This window comes from Protomyctophum bolini (genome assembly GCF_963924005.1).
Source record: "Protomyctophum bolini genome assembly, chromosome: 3".
Taxonomy (NCBI): domain Eukaryota; kingdom Metazoa; phylum Chordata; class Actinopteri; order Myctophiformes; family Myctophidae; genus Protomyctophum; species Protomyctophum bolini.
Genome location: NC_137864.1, coordinates 33053291 through 33076554, shown reverse-complemented (window position 1 = coordinate 33076554; position 23264 = coordinate 33053291). Strand labels below are relative to the sequence as shown.

General features: G+C 43.7%; 1 protein-coding gene across 2 annotated transcripts in view; it reads right to left on the bottom strand.

Moving 5' to 3' along the window:
- Positions 1–23264, bottom strand: part of tusc3 (tumor suppressor candidate 3) — a 118224-nt gene that overhangs the window by 581 nt on the left and 94379 nt on the right. For both annotated transcript variants that reach the window (XM_080759140.1, XM_080759141.1), the window contains exons 8-9: positions 21679–21753; positions 2804–2894 (exon numbers count right to left, since the gene is read on the bottom strand). In XM_080759140.1, coding sequence (XP_080615266.1) covers positions 2804–2894; positions 21679–21753 — 166 coding nt within the window. The remainder of the gene's footprint in view (positions 1–2803; positions 2895–21678; positions 21754–23264) is intronic.

Genomic DNA, 23264 nt, shown 5'->3' with positions numbered 1-23264 from the left:
GACATTGTATTTTTAACGCAACTACTACATGGACATTTTTTTTGGAATGCAACGACTTTCGTAACTAGTTTCCTTTTCCCATTCAGTAACGCCGTAATAGTTAATGTGATTTAAATGGGTGTGTTACATTATGAGTTTCAACTGAACTGACAAAAAGACAAGAAAAAACACAGACCCTATGTATTCAGTCTCCTCTGTATGGTCATTCAACACAGACCATGTGTTTGTTTCATCACGCTATGGTAAACAAAAAGTGCTGGATATGCTTTTGTTCCTTCATATCTAACAGACTGAATCTCTTGTGGACTGCCATTGTGCAGCCTCCACAGTGGCAAATGGACCTGGCAATAGGCCGGTGCAAATATTTAGTTTAGGCCCCCTAAAAAATGAAATATTATCAATCTGTATGTATGTTTCACTTTCAATCAATCTGTATGTATCTGTTTTCTGTAATGTCTGTCTAAGTGCAGGACTGCAGCCTGCAGACTTTGGATAGATGGGAACAACTTTAGTTAAACTTGCAGAGTGACATTACTTTACCTGGGTTACACCTTCTGATAGTGCTGACATGACATATAATAACCCCATCTAGTGTTTCATTAGCGCGACAGAACGTGACAAAATAGGCTACAGCTGAGCTGAGCTATGTTGTGCTGCTGACAGGCAGCGCATGAACACAGTAACACACACGTTGAAACAAGGCTGTGGTAAAGATACCAAGAAGGAGCGGCAATGATGTCACTGTTATGCAAAACGGAAGTAGTATGGACTTGAAGCTGTTTATAAACAGTGACATCACTGACAAATCCTTGGTGTTACTCTTCCTGCGATCGAGTAGCCTCTGAAACCAGGCTTTCACCGTCGTCTTGACTCTTTTTTTTCTTCTTCTTCCCCCTTCATGGGCCCCTTGGGGGCACTGGGCCCGGTGCCCTTCATGGGCCCCTTGGGGGCACTGGGCCCGGTGCCCTTCATGGGCCCCTTGGGGGCACTGGGCCCGGTGCATTGCACCGGTTGCACCGTCGATATATTCGCCACTGAGCCAGTGAGCCTCCAGCTTTTCACGGAGAAAAGCTGGAGTTAATAGCACAGGCAGACTCTTCACATACTAGAGCATGTCTAAAAATAAATGTCAGAGCTGAAATTGAAATAAATGCTAGGTAGCATAGGTGTAATGTTACAGAAGTGAACCTTTCAAGCCTGTTTTCTCAACTCGCTGTTTTCTGTAAGACATTATAGCCATATATCTCCAAAACTGGTGGGTCAACCTGAACAACCAATATGTCAATTTGAAGCTATCATTCCATGCCTTCATACCACAAGAAAAAAACTAATTTTTTTAAAAACATCCAATGGCAGTCTCTCAGTCAGATCTGGTAACATTTTAACACTTTCTGTACACTTTTTAGAAAAAACATATCACACTGAAGAGCGTAGATCCGATATAACTCTACGGCATGGATATGATGAGGGAAAGTGTGCTCCTTTAGTAATGGTAACTGTGAGATCTGATGTAAATAAATATGACAGACATATGAAGCACCGTGATTGCTGTAGCTGTGAACCCATAGATTAAGTATGTGACGCAGCACCACCACAAACAGACCTATAGCCCACAGAGGTCTAAAAGGTACTTCCGCATACGCCACGCTACGATTTTACAACATGCAGCGTTGTGTGTGTGTTGTTAGAGGGTTCCAACAACTTGGGATGCCCAAAAAGGAGGCAAAAAGGCTGGCAAAGTATTGTGGTGTCTCTGCTATAATTGGCAGCCGTCATATATGGCGGAGACGCTGTTACTTAGACCCATAGAGTACTGAGTGACATGCCTATTGTATTATGAAAACACATGCCATGATTTTGCAGATGTAACTCTAATGCACCTATAATATCTGTGTCCTTGTACGCATATCCTTTGTGTGGACATAAATAAATGGTTAAAATGCGTGTGCGTGTGTGTGTGTGTGTGTGTGTGTGTGTGTGTGTGTGTGTGTGTGTGTGTGTGTGTGAGAGTGAGTGAGTGAGTGAGTGAGTGAGTGAGTGAGTGAGTGAGTGAGATGGGGATTAGAGGAGAGAGTTTGCTTTGCCAAGTTTTGAGCTGATAGTGACATGCAAATGATCCCATTAACTAGAACAATGATGGTGGTCTGAAGGTGTGAAGACCTTCTCTCATTCTCTGTATGCGTTGAGAGCAGTCAATTTAGGTAGAAATGTACGTCCGGGATGGTATAAAGATGCCTCATTTCATATTTCACTCAGGTGAAGGAAAGATCATTTTGGATTAAATATTTAGGAAAAGTCATGAAGGGGAACAGCTTAATCTGGAAAGATAATAGACATCAAAAGCTCAATATTGGTCAGGCTGACAGTTTAGACACACATGTGATAAAAGGGCATGGAGTCACCGAAACCAGAAGGGACCATGTCAGTGTGGCTAGAACAGTATTCTTTATACTGGGGCCCACAGACCCCCAGGGGCTCTTGAGGAGTTTAGGGCACTGTAAATTCTGAGAGTTATTTATAGCATATTGCGGTCCCAGAGGCAGAGATAGACACTTGTAACAAATGGGCCTGGTGCATATTAAACTGGGGGTCCTTGAAATAAATCTAAAAGTTTGAGAACCACTGCACTAGAAGAAAAGGTCATGGGGTCACTCACTCACATATTCAGGGTTCATCATTTGGGGAGTATGCATATGAACTCAGCAAGTTTCATGCTCATCTAGATTGCAGGCAGTCGTGCGTCTCATTGTGTGCGTGCGTGCATGCGTGGTGTTTACAGTGGATGCAAGGTTGCTATAGTTACCTGTAAGGGTAGCCGTGGTACTTGGAGCGGAAGATAGAGAGCAGGAAACTGAAGAAGAAAACCACCAGACCCAAACCTACCAGACATATGACTGCACACACACACACACACACACACACACACACACACACAGAAAGAGAACACATGAATGCTAATACATATACCATCACTGCATCACTAAACCTAAAGTACCACATCAGGTAAACATAATGTAGTAATGTGCGTGTATACACTACACTCAGACACGCACACACCGAGTACATTACTGTATATTATGTACACACACACACACACACACACACACACAAAAACTAGGAGACCTAAAAGCTCCCAACGCGTCACAATTGTCTGCTGTGCTATAGGCATAAACATTTTAGCTGGAAACACAATGGAACCCCCTCAAGGACCCCTGGTGGTCCCCAGACCCCACTTTGAGAAGCACTGATACATCTCTGCACAGTGCGTGTCTAGTGTGTCTATCCCTCACATGTACATATGCCGTTCACCCAACCCACTGAAAACCTGGGAGTCGCCGGTTACAAACTCTTCAAACCTTTAGGCAACCACTGCCCCAAGACAGTGTAGTGGGTTGTGAAGTCCATACAAAAGTTAACAGTACTGGGCAATGTAACAACTTGTTTTTTTCATTCAAGTATTATGCCAACACCTCTAACACTATCAGCCGCAGCACTGTGTGTGTGTGTGTGTGTGTGTGTGTGTGGTGTGTCCATGCGTGTGTGCATGTTTACCACTGTCATCAGCTTATAGCTTCAGCTGTTAGCCTCGAGTGTGATAAACACGGATGATCTTTGATCTTGTGGGGAGTGTGAGCGCGTGCGTGCGTTGCTACATACTTCACCGTATTAATCCCTCGGAGTGTGGTGGGGAATGTACGGGGATGTACAGGAGAGAGTGTGTACATGTGAATGAATAGGCTAATCTGTAGGCACTGTGTGCATTCAATTAAACTGTCAACATGGATGGATCTCGTTAATCAGGGATTATAGGGAGGAGGACGAAAGGTAGCACCAGCTAGTCGGAAAGTCTTTGCTTTGTCTTTGCCTTTTTTAATGCTATAATCATATAGTTTGTATAATAATAGCTTGCCACCTGCATTGGCATGGAGTATACAGTATATATATATTATTTGTTAGTGTGTGTGTGTGTGTGTGTGTTCAATAGCTCTATATTATAGTAGTAATTGTTATAATTACAGGGCGGTAGTGACTCAGGGGTAGAGTGGCTGGTAGAGTGGCCGGATGGGAACTGCGAGGATCCCGGTTTGATCCCGGGCTCCCCCAGAGTTTGTGTCAAAGTGTCCTTGAGCAAGACTCTGAACCCCTAAATGCTCCCGCTATCGGTGTGTGTGAACGGGTGAATGTAATGAACGAAGCACAATCTATGTAAAGCGCCTTGGATAAAGGCGCTATATAAATGCACCATTTACCATTTAGATTGTGTTCCCGGAGACAACAGAAATAATCAGATTGGGGTCCTTGAAATGAAAAGAAAGTTTGAGAGTCTATCTCTAGGGAACAGCATCATGAGTCACAAACACAAACCGTCTGCAATCAGGTCAGCTCAACCAGAAGTCAATCATTTTCTCTCTGGGTGTAACAATCTGTGCTGAATTATTTACACTAGTCCTTACCCGTTCTGAATATATGAACAGCAAATGATGTTCAGTGTGTGGAACACCCAGCGTCACACACTGAACAGCACAATCACACAATATGTTCAGTGTGTGGAACACCCAGCGTCTCACACTGAACAGCACAATCACACAATATGTTCAGTGTGTGGAACACCCAGCGTCACACACTGAACAGCACAATCACACATTTATCTGTATAAATGGAGACGTTTTGTTAACCGCCTACCGTTAGCACGCAAAAACAACAGGGTTTGTCCACCCGGACAGGGAAGTACCAACAGCTACATTATTGAATTGTTGAATCATAACATATCAATAATCCACCACTCGACGGAAGGGGAAGACAGATCCCGTGCCTTCGGAACAACACAATGACAAAATACATACAGACAGATGCAATGACTTAGCTCAGGAACGACACATTCCTAAATCACAAAAAACATCTCATTCTTAACCTGATGTGCCAGGGTCCTTGAGGCTGTTCTTCGTGGCATGTTGTTTGTTGTATGTAGTAATTGTGTTGATGCGTAGGCTACTGTTACTAAGGTAGAGTGTTCGCCAGCCTCAATCGCCTGTCCGTGCAAAGGACAGCAGCCAGAGGGGGAGGGGCCTGAGGTGGTGTGGAGCAGATCAGCGAGTTTTGAGGGGGTTGGAAATATCCCGGTCACTGTGAAGGCCGTAGTACTGTAAATATGACATGAATATGAATGCAAAGTAGTGGTTGATGTGTGGACAGGCTAGCTGTTGCTGTTGTGCATGGTGAGATGTGTGCAAACTGTGTAGTTTAGTAGGAGAAGACAACACACACACACACACAGTCAGCGGCGCCAAACTGATCAAAAACATACAATGATGAAGGAAGGTATTGGTATGGTGACACACATGGTAAATGGTAAATGGTGCATTTATATAGCACCTTTATCCAAGGCGCTTTACATAGATTGTGCATTACATTCACCCATTCATACACCGATGGCAGCGGAAACCATGCAAGGCACTAGCACATCGGGAGCAATTAGGGGTTCAGTGTCTTGCTCAAGGACACTTCGACAGTAACTCTGGGGGAGCCCAGGTTCGAACTGGCAACCTTGCGGTTCCCATCCAGGCACTCTACCCCTGAGCCACCGCCGCCCCACATGGGTCGAAACGTTGTACCATAAAGTACCATATTAGCACATAGCACATATTATGCTGAGTTGACTATTTAGAACTTATAACCTACTACCACGATATGAACACAAAGTATCTTGCAAGACTTGATGGGAATGGAATGCAGGGATAATTATGTTTGCGTGAGTTGAATGTAGCATCCCTGCATAATAGATCAGTAACATGCATGAACACCAGGTGTTTATGCTTGTCTTTGATGAAGCAATAAGTGTGTGAAATGGTAAATGGTGCATTTATAATAGCGCCTTTATCCAAGGTGCTTTACATAGATTGTGCATTACATTTACCTATTCACACACACATTCATACACTGATGGCGGCGGAAACCATGCAAGGTACTATCGGGACTGGAGCAATTAGGCGTTCAGTGTTTTGCTTCGAAACTAACTCTTTGGGGAGCCCAGGTTCGAACTGGCAACCTTGCGGTTACCATCCAGCCACTCTACCCCTGAGCCACCGTCGCCACGTGGTGTGTGACATTTCATCAAACACCCCTGTTAGTAGTGTGCTCCAAGTCAAATCACTTTGTAGCGAGAGCTCATCTGAAAAACAGCTTGTGGTTGTTAAAAAAGAGTGCGAGATAGGCTACTGCTATAGGGTGATTTTTAGGCAAGTGACATACACTTAGAAAGTGAGCTTAACACCCTCCTAACACCCTCCTTGGCGCGGTCAATTGAAGCCTATTATTTAATACTACGCTTACCGCCATTGGCGTAGATCAATGGCAATTGAACTTTTATAGCGCTTTCGATCGATCAAGCCAAAATGCTACTTGCGTTAGCAACCTGTTGTTGTCATGACAATGGATCACCCATCTTAGATCGTCCTCGCCATAATAATCCATTCTATCTGTTTCTTTCAATCGCCTGTATCTCCTATTCCTTGTCCCAGGTGGCATTTTTGGTCAAAACAACGTTTCTTTGATGGCACAGAGCCGACGATGTGGAGCCCTCTAGTGCCCCGGTATAGACCCATCTTGTAAACAAGGCCTGTCCAGGACCTGTTCCACTTACTAGGTTATGTTCACTTCCGGTAGTCTGGAAATGTGACTTTTCAAAATAAGAGCTCAACTGGGAAAAATTCTGTTGTGAATTAGATCATAATTTATCAATAAATGCTAGCGCTGTAAGTGTTAACTTAATTGTTGCTTTTTAAGGCACTATTTTAGAATTCAACTGATCTTTTAGTTTTTTTGTTAAAAAGAAAAAGCCTCTACATTCTGCTAGTAATCATTGCTATAGTCTACAGAGTGTTTGTTCAGTCACAGGAGTCTCCCCGTTTCTCCAGCACTATAATAAACAGGACACATTTTCAGGTGGGTCACCAATTTCATCCAATCTTGTGAAAAGACCCATGCATCAGCCTCAATTGTAAAGTGTTCCAATATCAAATTTGTCTGCTCATTTTTGTTTTGTTGTCGTTTCATTAATCACTTACAATTTCACTTGTTTATCGTGTGTTCTGTATGAGTTGTCTCTGCTGATTTCATGAAATTGGCATACCCATCCGAAAATGCTTTTTTATTTACTAAAGAGCTGGAGAGATGCAGACACTTCCGTTACTGAACATGATTACTATGCGAATATAGAGGTATTACTCAAAACAAAATCACGTACACACGTCTTTACATAACTGGGTGCGATGAATAAATGGAATATAAAATTTAATAAAAATGCGGTTGAGTATTTCACATCAGAACTATTCACATAGTTGATGATTCATTCATACATTGTTTGTTTATTAAATGGATTCCCATTAGCGACAACTAATCTTCCTGTGGTTGATGCTTTTATTCACAGTGACAAATTGATCTCGTAAGTTTCTTACTCGAAGAGGGCGGTCACGTTTTCTCTCTCCTCCTCCCTATCTGTATTCCTGCTTGCTTCTGCTCGTGTCTCTCTACACCGTCTCTCTCGTCTAAAACCTAAATCTCTCGCCAAATATGGAATTAATTAGTTGGTCCTTGAGCGCATTTGACAAGATTTTTTCAGAAAGGCATGCCGGAGCTGGCGAGGCTGATTGCCCGGCGGGGACATTTGCTGCTGGGTATGTTAAAGACCCTTACTACGAAAAATGGGGGATCTTATGCCTAAGTATACTCAGCGTGGAAGATGTAGAAGACATCTACATCATTGGATTTTTGGTGACAAGCCTCGCCATATTGGGCCTAGGACTGGGCCTGATCTACCGGAAGATTTCGAAAGGAGCGGATAAGGGCGCTCCAAATCTGGCCTCTGTGGCAAACGACCTGTGCAGAGTTGTGGGAACTCAGACTACGGCCCTAGTGGAGCTCAATCGGAAGCTGGACACTCAGTCTGCGGCATTAATTGAGCTTAATCAGAAGCTGGATACCACCCTCGTTAGACTTTCTGAAAGACTCATTGCCCAAGACCGGAAAATGGATATCACCCTGGAGCGTTTGACCACACTGCAAGGAATTTTGCTGCGGGCACAACTGAGAGGGGAAGAAGATGAGTAAAAGTTCGTCTCCTCGCTAAAAAATCCTGATTAACGGGCCATTAAACCGGCTTCCCTTACAGATGGAAAAGACAGTTGAGAGAAACCACGAGCACCCACTCCCCTGCCCCCCCCCGCCCGCACCCACCACACAGCCAACTGAGGGTGTTTTTGGACTGAGAACCAAGGCCGCAGTCTGCACAGCTAGCTGTGTTTACCTCCCACTATCTGGACTTGAGATTATGTGACCCTGGGACACACAGATCCGGGAGCCGCTCAGGATACACAAACACATACAATGAACTAACAAGACATTTCACACACATCCCGCACCACATTCCGCCTTCTCCCTATCCACCCCCAACCCCCACCTCACCCCGCACCCCCCCCAACCTGCTGCCCGGTTGTGAGATTTTTTTTTCCTGTTTTCAGACAGTGCTTCTTGTGGTGTGATGACCATGGAACATTTGTGAAGTGTGATGACCATGAAGCGTTGTGTGAAGTACAGTGTGTTTTTTGCCCTCTGACCTTAACCCAACCCCCCACCCCCACCCAAGTTCCCGTGCCTACACAATGCAACTGTATGTGATATGATGTCCTCATCCCCACCCCCCCTCCCTCTCTGTCAATACCCCTAACCCACTCCATGCTCCCCCCCCCCCCCCACCCTATTCTTTTCTTCTATGATGTAAGAAAAAGTTTGTGGCGGCGCGACCCAAGTTGCTGCGGCCCGTGCACTTCAGCACATCGCAATTTCGTTTTTTCTGCTGTCCACAGTTGTTCACAGTTGTTCACAGTTGTTAAAAAATGACAAATAAAGCATTCTATTCTATTCTATTCAGGCAACATATTCTGTGGATGTTTGCATGACACAGTTTGAAAAAAAAAAAGAAAAACACCCTTGGTGTGTAAGCACCTCTGGGTCTTCAACAGGTGGTCCGGGAACCATAGTCATCCTTGTTACAACACGGGGCCGCCAAATCATTGTGTGGAACTTCATTTTACTAGAGTTTCGGGCCGCTACGCAGCCCTCACATCTAGAGTTCTGGCATCTACGCAGCCCTCACATCTAGAGTTCTGGCATCTACGCAGACCTCACATCTAGAGTTCTGGCATCTACGCAGACCTTACATCTAGAGTTCTGGCATCTACGCAGACCTTACATCTAGAGTTCTGTCATCTACGCAGACCTCACATCTAGAGTTCTGTCATCTACGCAGACCTCACATCTAGAGTTCTGGCATCTACGCAGACCTCACATCTAGAGTTCTGGCATCTACGCAGACCTCACATCTAGAGTTCTGGCATCTACGCAGACCTCACATCTAGAGTTCTGGCATGTACGCAGACCTCACATCTAGAGTTATGGCATCTACGCAGACCTCACATCTAGAGTTCTGGCATCTACGCAGACCTCACATCTAGAGTTCTGGGATCTACGCAGACCTCAAATCTAGAGTTCTGGCATCTACGCAGACCTTACATCTAGAGTTCTGGCATCTACGCAGACCTCACATCTAGAGTTCTGGCATCTACGCAGACCTCACATCTAGAGTTCTGGCATCTACGCAGACCTTACATCTAGAGTTCTGTCATCTACGCAGCCCTCACATATAGAGTTATGGCATCTACGCAGACCTCACATCTAGAGTTCTGGCATCTACGCAGACCTCACATCTAGAGTTCTGGCATCTACGCAGACCTCACATCTAGAGTTCTGGCATCTACGCAGACCTCACATCTAGAGTTCTGGCATCTACGCCTTAGAGTATATATGAATAGAGACGGCATCCGAGTTCTCCTTCCATCCACTTGCATTAAGTTGCTCAAAAGCGCATGAGGCGATTTCACTCCTCCTTCCGCGTAGGAACAGAGTGCATTCTGGGATGGATTGGCCCCAAACACATGAACGCGCTGCCGTTGAACGTGCACGAACGCGCACGAGCGTGCTGCCGTCGTGAACGTGCACAATGATAGTCAACGGACCAGCGCGTTCATGTGTTTGGGGCCAGGCTGCAATACCTTCATTCGGCCACTATGTCCATTTCTCCTCAGGGTTTCCGCTGGGTGCCTTCTCTATTCATATATACTGTAAGATCTACGCAGACCTCACATCTAGTGTTCTGGCATCTACGCAGACCTCACATCTACGCTGCACTGACCAAGAGGTCCATCCAATCCCTTCCCATTAGCCAATTTTAAAATAGGATTGTTTTTGTTTTTTTCAATAATATTTTTATTCATTTTTACATTAAAATAGGATTGTTAACCACGTGAATCCTAGAATCTCTATTCAGGGTGAACAACATAATTCACTCCTTGAACACAGGGCTGGACTGGCCATAGGACGTACCGGTCATATTCCCGGTGGGCCGCGACCGTAGGCGGCAGGCCACCAGGAAAGGTCCGGGCAAATCCTTTTGCCGGCATCATTCTTGTGACAGCAACAAAGGGTTGTGTAGTACTTGTTTGTTTGTGTGCGCCTTTTTGTGTTATTCTTTTAGATTGCCTTTGAATGACTTGTACTGTAAAAACACCCACACACAGACATGCACGCACGCACGCACGGACACCCCCCCCCCCCCCCCCCCACACACACACACACACACACACACACACACACACACACAATCAATCAAAACCCCCATTACAGTCCGACTGTCATCTGTGCTGCTTTAACGTCACATTATTTAATGTACTGTATATGTTCACATCCTTAATGTGTGTGTGTGTGTGTGTGTGTGTGTGTGTGTGCGCGCGCACGTGCGTGCGTGTGTGGGAGAGTGGCGGTTGTGTACACAGTAAAATAGTGTTAATGTCATTGTTAATTTAATTTCAAAGAGTGAAACATGTTTGTACTCTCTGTTGAGTAAAATTAAAACAAAGGAGTATGAGCCTTTGTGCGTATGCGAAGCATTGGTGTGTGTGTGTGACTGCACGCGAGCACACGCACTGTCTTACTGAATTGTGTAGGAGTGCGGTGGGTGTGTTTAAGTTGTGCGTGTGTGTGCGCTTTTACTCCTATAAATATTAGCGAGCAGTAAAACTCAAATCTGTTTCATATATTTGGTTTAATTAAATTAGCCATCGGCAAGTAAACGAGGTAGGTGGCTGAATCCATATAAAAGCAGTGCTTATAAATGAGGATATGCGTTGTCTGTTTATGTGTTGGAGGCAGTGAGAGAGACGGAGAGGATTAGCAGATTACTTCAGTCTACAATACAAGCTAGATGATGTCGGCAGACGTGGAAATCGTCATATTAATTTATCATTTGCCATTGTGTGAAGGCGATAATTACAAGTGTGGATGTGTGTGTGTGTGTGTGTGTTATGCGTGTTTCTCAGGCACATGCAAAGATGCCAGGCAACACGGCTTGAAGTTATTATGAAATCATTATCATTTTAATTGCCACATGTTGCCTTCTCAAGGAGAAAACGCTGTGCACATTCAGTATGCATGTGTGTGCGTATGAAGATTTGAAAAGTTAATCCCTTAGCTTGTGTGTTGGTGTATGTGTGGCTTCAAAGATGTTCCCTCATTAAAAAGGCTTTGTTTATGCTTTTTCCCCCAAGCTCGCTGAGCTTGGAGATCAGCTATTTCCAAAAGAGGTTTGGTGTATAAGAAAAGGAACGGACTAAATACAGAACACTACGTACAGTATTGTTGCTGTCGGGCAGAAACCTCTTATCTCCATATTCTAACATTTTGTTATTTCAAAAATTAACGCCCTATGATGAATTGCATTTTTATAGTGCTTTTTCAAGTCCTCAAAGCGCACTACAGCACTACAACATCATACAAAAGCATCAAAAGTATCATGTTAGTTAGCTGGTTTCTGTCCGACAGCAGAGATATATAAAATAATACACAAAAAGTTAAAATATGAAGATTAATATGAAGGTTTCTGCCCAACAGCAACGTTATAATAGATGTTTTATATACTGTGGTGGTATTGCTACTTGTATTTCTTCCATCACTGCTGTGAATGCACCTGGAGAACAAAAAAAGGGAGGAAGTACATACTTCTTCACACACGCCACCTCCAGAGCAGCTAATATAAAGGTTGAGCACGACTCCAGCTGGGATGATGAACGGTGTTGTGTTTGCTAGGTGACAACTGCACTTCAGCTGCGCTACTCTGGCATTTTAGAGAAGCAGTGGAGCTCACGAAACTCCCATTGTAGCAGCACTCCACGAGGCTCATCACAGAAAGGCCACATGGTTCCCCATTCACGTCAAACTGTTAAATGACACGTTCGCGTCGCTGATTTGTGATTCCGCCCGTGAAAGGATTTAAAAAGCAATAATAATAAACAAAAGAAATGGTGGAAAATCAAAGTACTTTTCACTTTGAATGGAGTTTTAAACTTGTTTGTGTTTTCTTCGTAACTTTATGCCCTACTCGAGGGCGTAAAGTCTCAAAAGTCTAGTCGATCTGCTACTTTAAATCCTGAAAAGTAACAGCTTTTTACATATGAGGTTCCCACCCGACAGAAACAAAGTGTCTTTTCACATATGAGGTTCCCACCCGACAGAAACAAAGTGTCATTTTACATATGAGGTTCCCACCCGACAGAAACAAAGTGTCTTTTCACATATGAGGTTCCCACCCGACAGAAACAAAGTGTCATTTTACATATGAGGTTCCCACCCGACAGAAACAAAGTGTCTTTTCACATATGAGGTTCCCACCCGACAGAAACAAAGTGTCATTTTACATATGAGGTTCCCACCCGACAGAAACAAAGTGTCCTTTTTACATATGAGGTTCCCACCCGACAGAAACAAAGTGTCCCAGCTGATTTCACAAACCACCAGCGATCACTACCAACAGCCTCTATGCAGCCATATTGGAAAGAAATTGGGCACCTTCCTTACTTCCTTCAGAGGTCTTACCACTTATACAAATTAAGGCTCTTTTCTTTTCAGTGGTTCTCAAACTTTTAATTTCAAGGATGGGCCCTTAAAATAGACCTTTACAAGTCCATTTGGACTTGTAAAGGACTTTGTACACATGTACTTTCCATGTGTACACTCTCAGTTACACAACCGCAAAGGGCCATTTGGAACCCCCTCGGGGAACCATGAGGGTACCTGGACATACCTTAGAGTATTAATAGAGATGGCACCCGGAGGAAACCCTGAGGCGAAATGGACATAGTGGCCGAATTTGACATTGCAGATCGCGCCAGCGCTGGTCCGTTGACTATCATTGCGCACGTTCATGTTATTGGGTCAACGGTACGTGAACGAATGTTTCATACGTGAACGCGTGCAAACGGCGCAATGATAGTCAACGGCAGCGTGCAGCGAGCACTATATATATGAAATCTAAACATGTATGTAGACGTTAATGTTCTAAATGGGAAAAGTGTGTAAAACAGGTTGAAGTTCAGCCATGACAGACCAGCACCATGTGAACCATGGCTAAATCATCTCGTATACGTAATAAGTCAACATTCCGAGGGCAACTGAACGATTGCGTTCCAGATGTCCTTCTGATGGATTCTTCTTGGTTGTCAATATTTCTATCATCCAACAAATCGCTCTGAAAGTGATCCAAAGGAACGTACGCTATTATAACTCTATGGGCTAAAACCGGATGTGGCGTTTGTGGGCGTTCCTGTCTACCGTCGTGTCAATGCCCTACAGGAACCTACATACTACATATACCATCATGCATTGGAAAAGCTATTTCATAACTGGAAAGAGGAAACAACAAAACAATAAAGATAGATGGCGAACATACAAGTCTATCAAACTAAATTGTTTTGTGTAATCGCTCACCACATTAAGTAAGAGGTGCTTCAAGTGATGTGATTTGGGGGGAAATACGTGTTAAATAGCTCCAGTCTGAGAGTAATCATTGCCATGAAGTGTTCCATAATAGAGGTCTCCTCATCACTCCATCTCGTTAGTGAACAGAAAAGACATTTGCAGTTTGTCCATCCAATCAGGAGAGAGAACCAAGTAGAATGGATGGGATGAAATAAAGAAAATAAAAAGATCAGACAGAATTGGAAGTGAAAGGACTATAAAATGTAAGCTGATTAATGACTCGTCTCTCCTGATTAGATACAATTGGTGTCTGAAAATGTATTTTCCGTCTACTAAAGAGCTGGAGAGATGAGAGATGATGAGACACCTGTTGCTTAACCGACACCTCATACACAGGTATCAAACACCACCAAACACTTTTCGTTTTTCATACGTGCAGTGTATGAGGCCTTAGTTATTTTATAAACCAAAAGACACATCATTTGCAGCACCTTTTAGTATAATTATAACTTGTCAGCAATCAGGTGCAGTGGTTTAACAAATTAAATCATGTGGAATGTGTCTGCTATAAAGCATGATTCATTTGATTTAGCCTACATACTGTAGGTGTTTCTCAAAGTGGGGTCAACAGCACAATCATTTTAACCACTTCATCCAAGTATGGAGGTATGGATGTTTGCTATTCAAAAATAGCAGATCTACAAGCTCATGTAACTCAAAAATGTCAATCCCTTTTCTTCCTTTTTTAGTTTTTACATAACTCATCTCTACTGGGAGGACCTGGCACAACACCTTTTCAAAAATGTAGAAGCACGAGTGTGCTGTTTGTGTGCGGAACGAGCTTCTACATTTTTCTTTCTTGCCTTGATCTCCTAACCCCCCCCCACCACCCCCCGTCTCTCGTTTGCCCTTCTTTGTTTTTCACGATGGGAACATAACATAACAATGATAACATAACAATGCACAGAAACAAATGTCATCAACTGTTTTACTGTGATGTGACAATAATTCAGATTCTGATTCTGATGGGGGTCCACAGCCTAAATACATTTGGCCCTCAATTTGAGGGTCCTTGATATGAAAACGCTTGAGAACCGACTGATCTACATGGTGTCGATGGACCTGAATAGTGTCCACTATATTTTTGACCTGTGGTATAATACCGTACGATGAATAACTAATTGATGTGAATGTAAAAACTGTGGCTGCACATTGAGATGCAGTAATAATGGGGCCGGGTGAGAGGGGTCAGTCTGGTTATTAACTGGAGAGAAACAAGCGCTCCTTATCATCACAGCTGCTCTGTCTAATTGACAGTTATGCTAAATACCCCTCATGCTACAATGACAGTGGTGTTATTATGCTCACAGTGTGTGTGTGTGTGTGTGTGTGTGTGTAATTGTATAACTATACTTGTGAAGGCCATATGTCGTCATGAATCACATTAAATCAATTTTGAAACCTACTGTGCACATATCATTATCCACATGTATGTAAATAGAAGAACATGGAGACTAGGGATTCCCCAGCTACACTACAGGACATCACAATCATTTTAACCACTTTATCTATTATTTGATAATTATGTTGATCCAGAGCGGTGCCCATGTTGTGATGTCAGAACAGGCCAGATCCATATATGGATATAGGGGTGATCAAGTCCAGATCCATATATGGATATAGGGGTGATCAAGTCCAGATCCATATATGGATATAGGGGTGATCAAGTCCAGATCCATATATGGATATAGGGGTGATCAAGTCCAGATCCATATATGGATATAGGGGTGATCAAGTCCAGATCCATATATGGATATAGGGGTGATCAAGTCCAGATCCATATATGGATATAGGGGTGATCAAGTCCAGATCCATATATGGATATAGGGGTGATCAAGTCCAGATCCATATATGGATATAGGGGTGATCAAGTCCAGATCCATATATGGATATAGGGGTGATCAAGTTCAGATCCATATATGGATATAGGGGTGATCAAGTTCAGATCCCGGGCAGAGGCTTTTGTTCTGGTTCTGTACAACCGGAAATGCATGCCCCACCCAGTTATTATGTACAGTATATGTCCCTTTTATGCCCATATATGGAATTCTTTGTCAAGCATGCCAAATGTGCTGGTTCTGGACAACCAGAAATGCAGAGTAACCGTTACACGCATCTGGCTGTGTGCCAGTATGTTTTATGCCCATCTGTGGAGATTTCTGTATGTGTCTCTCTGTGTCCCTTTATTCATATGGAGTTGTGTCAGGCATGCCCAAATATGAAGTGTTTATACGAGTGTTAAATATGGAGCCTGGGCAGAGTCCTTTTTGGGGCGGTTCTGGACAACCGTGGGTCCGACCGACTCGACACCGGGCACTGTACCCCCCTGCATTTCATTGACGAATAACAAAAGTTACATAACCCAACTTTTAACACATAGACGGTTCTAGCGGACCCTGGCTTACTGGTGCTGAAGGCTTAACATGGGCTTTTTGAACTTTTTGGGGGGCCCACAGCGAGGGGCCTCTTATAGCGAGAATCACAATCGCATAAATAAAAAGAAAGCCCAACTTGTCCACTTCAATTTAAAAAAAATAATATGATTCTACCATCTTCCATTCTGGAGATATTGACCTTTTTCTAACACCTGCTTTTGCCTGCACGCTGCTTGTGAAAAAAAACAACAGAGATATGGAGGCCTGAAGTTGACAGACATTTCAGTTCAGTTTTTTTTGTTCAAAAGACCGATATAAAATTGAGCACAAATAATATCCTATACAAACCATATACCGAATGAAAGCCCTGAATGTCTACTTTTAGGAGGAAAACAGTACACATTGTACACATATACAGTTTGTCACTAATTGGCTATTGAATGCAGCTTGCGCCCACCAGAGAACTTTAGAGAAGGCATGGACCCGAAGAACTATTATTCACAAAATAAGGCCTATAGCGACATGTACATACTATATACCGTATGAAACAGTAGACTCTCTGCTTTCATAAGAAAAATACCACCCAGAAAAATCACACCCCTGTGAAGTGAGCAGTGCAATTGCACTGCTCACTTCACAGGGGTGTGATTTTTATTATTATTACAGTATTAGTATTTTTCTTATGAAAGCAGAGAGTCGACTGTTTCATACGGTATATAGTATGTACATGTCGCTATAGGCCTTATTTTGTGAATAATAGTTATTCAGGCCCATGCCATCTCTAAAGTTCTCTGAAAAAGATAATTTTAGAGAGCATGGACCTAACAACTAAATATTCACAAAATAAGGCCTATAGCGACATGTACATACTATATACCGTATGAAACAGAATACTCTCTGCTTTCATAAGAAAAATACTAATACTGTAATAATAATAGAAATCACACCCCAGTGAAGTGAGCAGTGCAATGTTGCACTGCTCACTTCACAACATTGCACTGCTCACTTCACAGGGGTGTGATTTTTATTATTACGAGTAAGACGCGCGAACGCGGAAGGCGAACGCAGATCGTAAATTGCAATAACAATTAGAATAAATTACAGACATGATCTGCAGGGTGTCATAGTTAGTGCTTGGACCACGCCAGCTCCATATATGGTCACAAAAGACGCCATCACACTCATGTCACCATGACTCAGCCATAACCATATAAGGAGTCCCCAAAGCAGGACCACGCCATCACACTCATGTCACCATGACTCACAAATCACTCAGCTCCATATATGGGCACAAAAGGGCCAGGTCCACATATACAGTAAGCGGGACAGACAGACACACACACACACACACACACACACACACACACAGACAGACAGACAGACAGACAGACAGACAGACAGACGTGATCTGCTAGGTCTCATAGTAAGTGCTCATTGCATTCGCAATTACAGTATTAGTTTTTTTCTTATGAAAGCAGAGAGTCTTGATGCACATTATCTGATCATAAAACGGACTTGGAAACTTTCTTCAATCGTAGCCCCATATGTGCCCTCTCCCTACGCTCATTGAACTCATTCTGTGATTCGAGCTACAAACAATCGCAGTAACGGGGGGGGGGGGGGGGGCAACTAGGCTTTGAGGAAATGATCTTGCATAATCAACATTATTGTCGATTGTCGTGTGCCGCTCCAAACATGTCCAGACATACCACTAACCTCATCGATCCAGTCTCGCGTATCTATAAGGTGAGACGCGAGACTGGATCGGATTGTGTCTGGACATGTTTGGGAAAAAAAACAAGAAAAACAACGAGATGGATGCGGCAGCAGCAGAAGCAGCACGTCAACGTATTTGGAAGAAAAAAAACGAGAAAGCACCACCTGTCGTTGCAAGACAAACACCCGTATGTTGCTGATAGACAGATAATAATCGATCCGATTTTGTCCTGCCGTTCATTTTATCACATTAGGTGCAGGGCAGGCTGCTCGACGGTGAGTTTATAATAGCCTGTTGTAACGAGAAAGGGGGATGGATTGGATGGTTGGATGCGAGCAGCGCAGCAGCAGTACGGCTTGCGATCAGCGACCAACGTATCATGGCGGGCCCTCGATAATGATGTGCAATCTGTCCATGACTAACTCCACATGTGTCTGGCAAACGTTACGTTATGAAATCAAATGCCGATCGTTGCAGGTTTATATACGGGCAGAGAGCAAATCGCGTTGTATCTTGTTCCGAGAATGAGAGTGAGTGCAAGCCTTGCAGTTGAAAGCAGTGGGGACTCGGGAGTGGGGGGGGAACTGCCAATGCGATCCAAGAGGAAGAGACCCCCCCCCCCACCATTCTCCCTCGGGAGAAACCATGTAGAAACAGGAGGGGAGGGGGAATCGAGTGTATTCACACAAACAAGAGCATTGTCCCATCCATTTTAGATCCCCTGACATCTGCGTTGGTCTATGCCGGACGGCCGTCTCCAATACGTCGTACGTCCTCGCATAGACCAACCAATAGGCGGTGCCAGACGCTTCTCAGACCAACACCTCTTTTCAGCAGGGGGGGGTTTTAACTCTTTTTAGAGCCGATCGGTGTTACATTATGAGTTGTCCGGGCGCAAATATAGTTGAACTATAGTAATCAATAAAAAAACGTTTTTTGGACCATAAAACGTATAAAAACGTTATGCGCTTCTTGCGCTTGGCTATAATAAAACGTTTAAAAACGCTTTCAGCATTCTATGAGTTAAGTACAGTACTTGAGTAAATGTTCTTAGTTACTTTCCCACTACTGTATCTGATGGTGTTGCCTGGTGTTGCTCCATCCTCCTGTGAGCTGCCCCAGGGCTCTGCTTCCCCCCCACCCTCTCCACCCACCCTGTGTGTGGGCTCTGTCATAAAATGCCATCATCTTCATTATCCACAAGTTCCCATTGTCCCATGAGGGCTTGCGTGAATTATGGGGCATCACTTCCTCTTGTCATTCATTCAATGCATTTGAGTGATCCGTGTCAACAATAATGTCAACATCTACTATCTGATATAAGATGTCAACCTGGCCTACAAGATCTCCCTACACACATAGCTGGCTGCCTGCCCGCCCGCCAAACTGACACTTTCTTTTTTTGAGTGGTGCAACCACTCCAAGGAACAGCAATGTCCGTGTTCACCTATATGTGGCCATGAGCACCAGTATATGACTATTAGTACCAGTAGGGGCGCTGTTTGCCAGAAACAGAAAGAGAGAGATAGTATTAGTGCTGCACTGTTGCCTGCTACTGAGAGAGAGAGAGAGGAGAGATGGGGGGGGGGGGGGGGGGGGGGGGGAGAGGGGAGTTGCACCACTCAGTTCACACGGGTGTGATTTTAAACTTATATCCCATGATTTTTGTAACCCATTTTTTTTCACCCAGTGTCAGTTGTCTAAGGAGTACAAGCCGCTTCTTTTCACCTGACAGGGGGAGTTTCCCCGGTTGGATGTAACGGGTGGAAGGAACATGTTATTCCAAACAGTTCCTTTCCCCTCCATCAGGCGACCTGTCTGACCAGGGGGAGGCAGTATAGAGACCAGGATTACTGCATGTTTTTTGTAAGGGTACCTACCCTTAACCTGACTTTGCCAGCTGGGGGCGGTATTGGGTAACCATGTTCCCCAAAACCACATCCATCTGGAATCTCGCAGGGAGTTGAGCTAACGCCGAACCGATCCGTACCGAACCAATCAGCGTGAGCTAAGGGCGGGATATGTGCGAAACCGGATGTGAAGCTATACAGACACGTCAATATGATTGGTTGTGTTTGCACGCCCACACGGTGATAGACAGACGGTCCCATCCAATCATCTACCATGTATCTTGAAAAAAAGGAACAGCCCCGTCATCGAATTTGCTTTCCGCGATCCCACATCCCAATTTCAGTTCAGTTCAGTTCAGCTTCTTGGATCTGGCAGCGTCAGGTTAACCTACCCTAAGGAACATGGGGAGAACATGCAAACTCCACACAGAAAGGCCCCCAACTCACACTTTCTGAGACAGTGGAATGATTAATGACAATGAGCTTTATGCACTTTTCATACGTAGAAACAGTGCCGTCTCCAGGCACAAATCAGCAGGGGGGCATGCTTTTTTCAAAAGGGGGCACTTCATTTTTCAAACCCGCCCACAATACAGAACAAAATAAAAGAACATACAAATAAAGAGGGAACAAAAAAAGATAAAAACACAAACAGACCAGTCTGAAGAGACTGCGAGAGAAAGGGACAAACACACACACAGACTGACAGAAATTAAAAGACTGACGGATAGATATAGAGAGTGCGTTACTGTAGATAGAGGATGGATATAGAGATAGATGGATATAGAGATAGATGGATGTAGAGATAGATGGATATAGAGATAGATGGATATAGAGATAGTGCATTACTGTAGATAGAGGATGGATATAGAGATAGATGGATATAGAGATAGTGCGTTACTGTAGATAGAGGATGGATATAGAGATAGTGCGTTACTGTAGATAGAGGATGGATATAGAGATAGTGCATTACTGTAGATAGAGGATGGATATAGAGATAGATGGATGTAGAGATAGATGGATATAGAGATAGATGGATATAGAGATAGTGCATTACTGTAGATAGAGGATGGATATAGAGATAGATGGATATAGAGATAGTGCGTTACTGTAGATAGAGGATGGATATAGAGATAGTGCGTGTCTATAGAGATAGATGGATATAGAGATAGATGGATGTAGAGATAGATGGATATAGAGATAGATGGATATAGAGATAGTGCATTACTGTAGATAGAGGATGGATATAGAGATAGATGGATATAGAGATAGTGCGTTACTGTAGATAGAGGATGGATATAGAGATAGTGCGTTACTGTAGATAGAGGATGGATATAGAGATAGTGCATTACTGTAGATAGAGGATGGATATAGAGATAGATGGATGTAGAGATAGATGGATGTAGAGATAGATGGATGTAGAGATAGATGGATGTAGAGATAGATGGATATAGAGATAGATGGATATAGAGATAGTGCATTACTGTAGATAGAGGATGGATATAGAGATAGATGGATATAGAGATAGTGCGTTACTGTAGATAGAGGATGGATATAGAGATAGTGCGTGTCTATAGAGATAGATGGATATAGAGATAGATGGATATAGAGATAGTGCGTGTCTATAGAGATAGATGGATATAGAGATAGTGCGTGTCTATAGAGATAGATGGATATAGAGATAGATGGATATAGAGATAGTGCGTGTCTATAGAGATAGATGGATATAGAGATAGTGCGTGTCTATAGAGATAGATGGATAGAGATAGATGATATAGAGAGTGCGTGAGTGCGTGCGCATTACTGTACTCACTCCTCCTCTTGCCCACGTCTCCCTTGGAGGTAGCTGCCTCGTTAAGTAGAACCATCCCCATGGTGATCGCTGCGTCTGAGACACCGTTGTCAAGGCAACACAACACACACATACAGTGTACATGCCCGCACCACGCACACACACACACACACACACACACACACACACACGCACACACCACATTCCAACATATGGGCAGGAGCTCACTGGTGGGCCGTCAGGTAACCACCTAACTACATTTTTTAGGTTTTCGTTTTTTTCACATAAATCGGTATCTGTGTGTTGGTAAATGAATACCCTACTTGTTCATACTGATCAAGTAGGGTGCGTGAAGTGTCACAGTTTAAGCTTGTAGATCTGCTACTATTGCTATATTTGAAATGGAAATTGAATGAAGTCAAAGTCAGAACACATTAGATTGATTGATCATTGGGTGAAAACATGAGTTACACACTGTTCCAATTTTTTTTTTAATAAATACGCGCACGCACACACACATGCACAGTCACACTCACGCACACACAGACATGCACACAAACTATGTTTTTTAGCAGCGTGCTGCACTGCGTGGGCCATGAACACTACAAAATGTTCAAGTGGGCCCTGATCCAGAAGAAAGGTTGAGAAGCTCTGGTTTAGGTAGATGCTTTTTACTCTGTATACTGTAGCACTTCACCACTTGAACTCTATAGCAGTGTTTTCAAACCCTTTTCATATCAAGGCACATTATTTATTCAACGTTTGAGCTACGTACGGACCAACACTTGATGACAGTTAGCCTCTCAGACCCCCAGACTATTAGAATATTTTGTTATTGTTGGATACAATGATCCACAATCCCATACTGTATTGATGTTGGTGCCATAGGAGAGATGATCAAAGACTACATTAAGTAATGCAGATGTTTAACAATAATTTAAATCTTGATAACGCAAAATGAAACCAAATGGACCTGTGAGGGTCCATTTGGTCTCATCTTACACTCTCAAGAGTTAAATATCTAATAAGGGTCCATTTGGTTACAAACTCTTTTTAGCTGGGGACCACTGGTTAACTTTATTGCTGCCTCTAGGTGGCAGCATACGCACACCTAAGAGCGGACGGGTGGCCGTCCGCTCTAACTCTAGGATCCTTGTTTCCTCTCCGGGTTATTCAGGGAGGTGCACACAAGCGGTGCGCCTACAGGTTATTCAGGGAGGTGCACACAAGCGGTGCGCCTACAGGTTATTCAGGGAGGTGCACACAAGCGGTGCGCCTACAGGTTATTCAGGGAGGTGCACACAAGCGGTGCGCCTACAGGTTATTCAGGGAGGTGCACACAAGCGGTGCGCCTACAGTGCGCATGCGTCATCAATACGTTGGCTGCGCGGTAGATCAAAGGCATGCAAGGCGCATTTGCGCACCAACAGCTGAGAGACAGGAATTTAGAGAATGCTGACAGGCACTCAAAAGGCACTCAAATGAGATGTTGACGTCCTGTAAGTAGACTTGTGGCTCTTAATTGATGAGGAAGTCAAGAGGACAGGAAGTCCCTTTACATTTGTGAACAAGCTACGATGACAGTTTTTTGTAAACGGAAAGGGAAA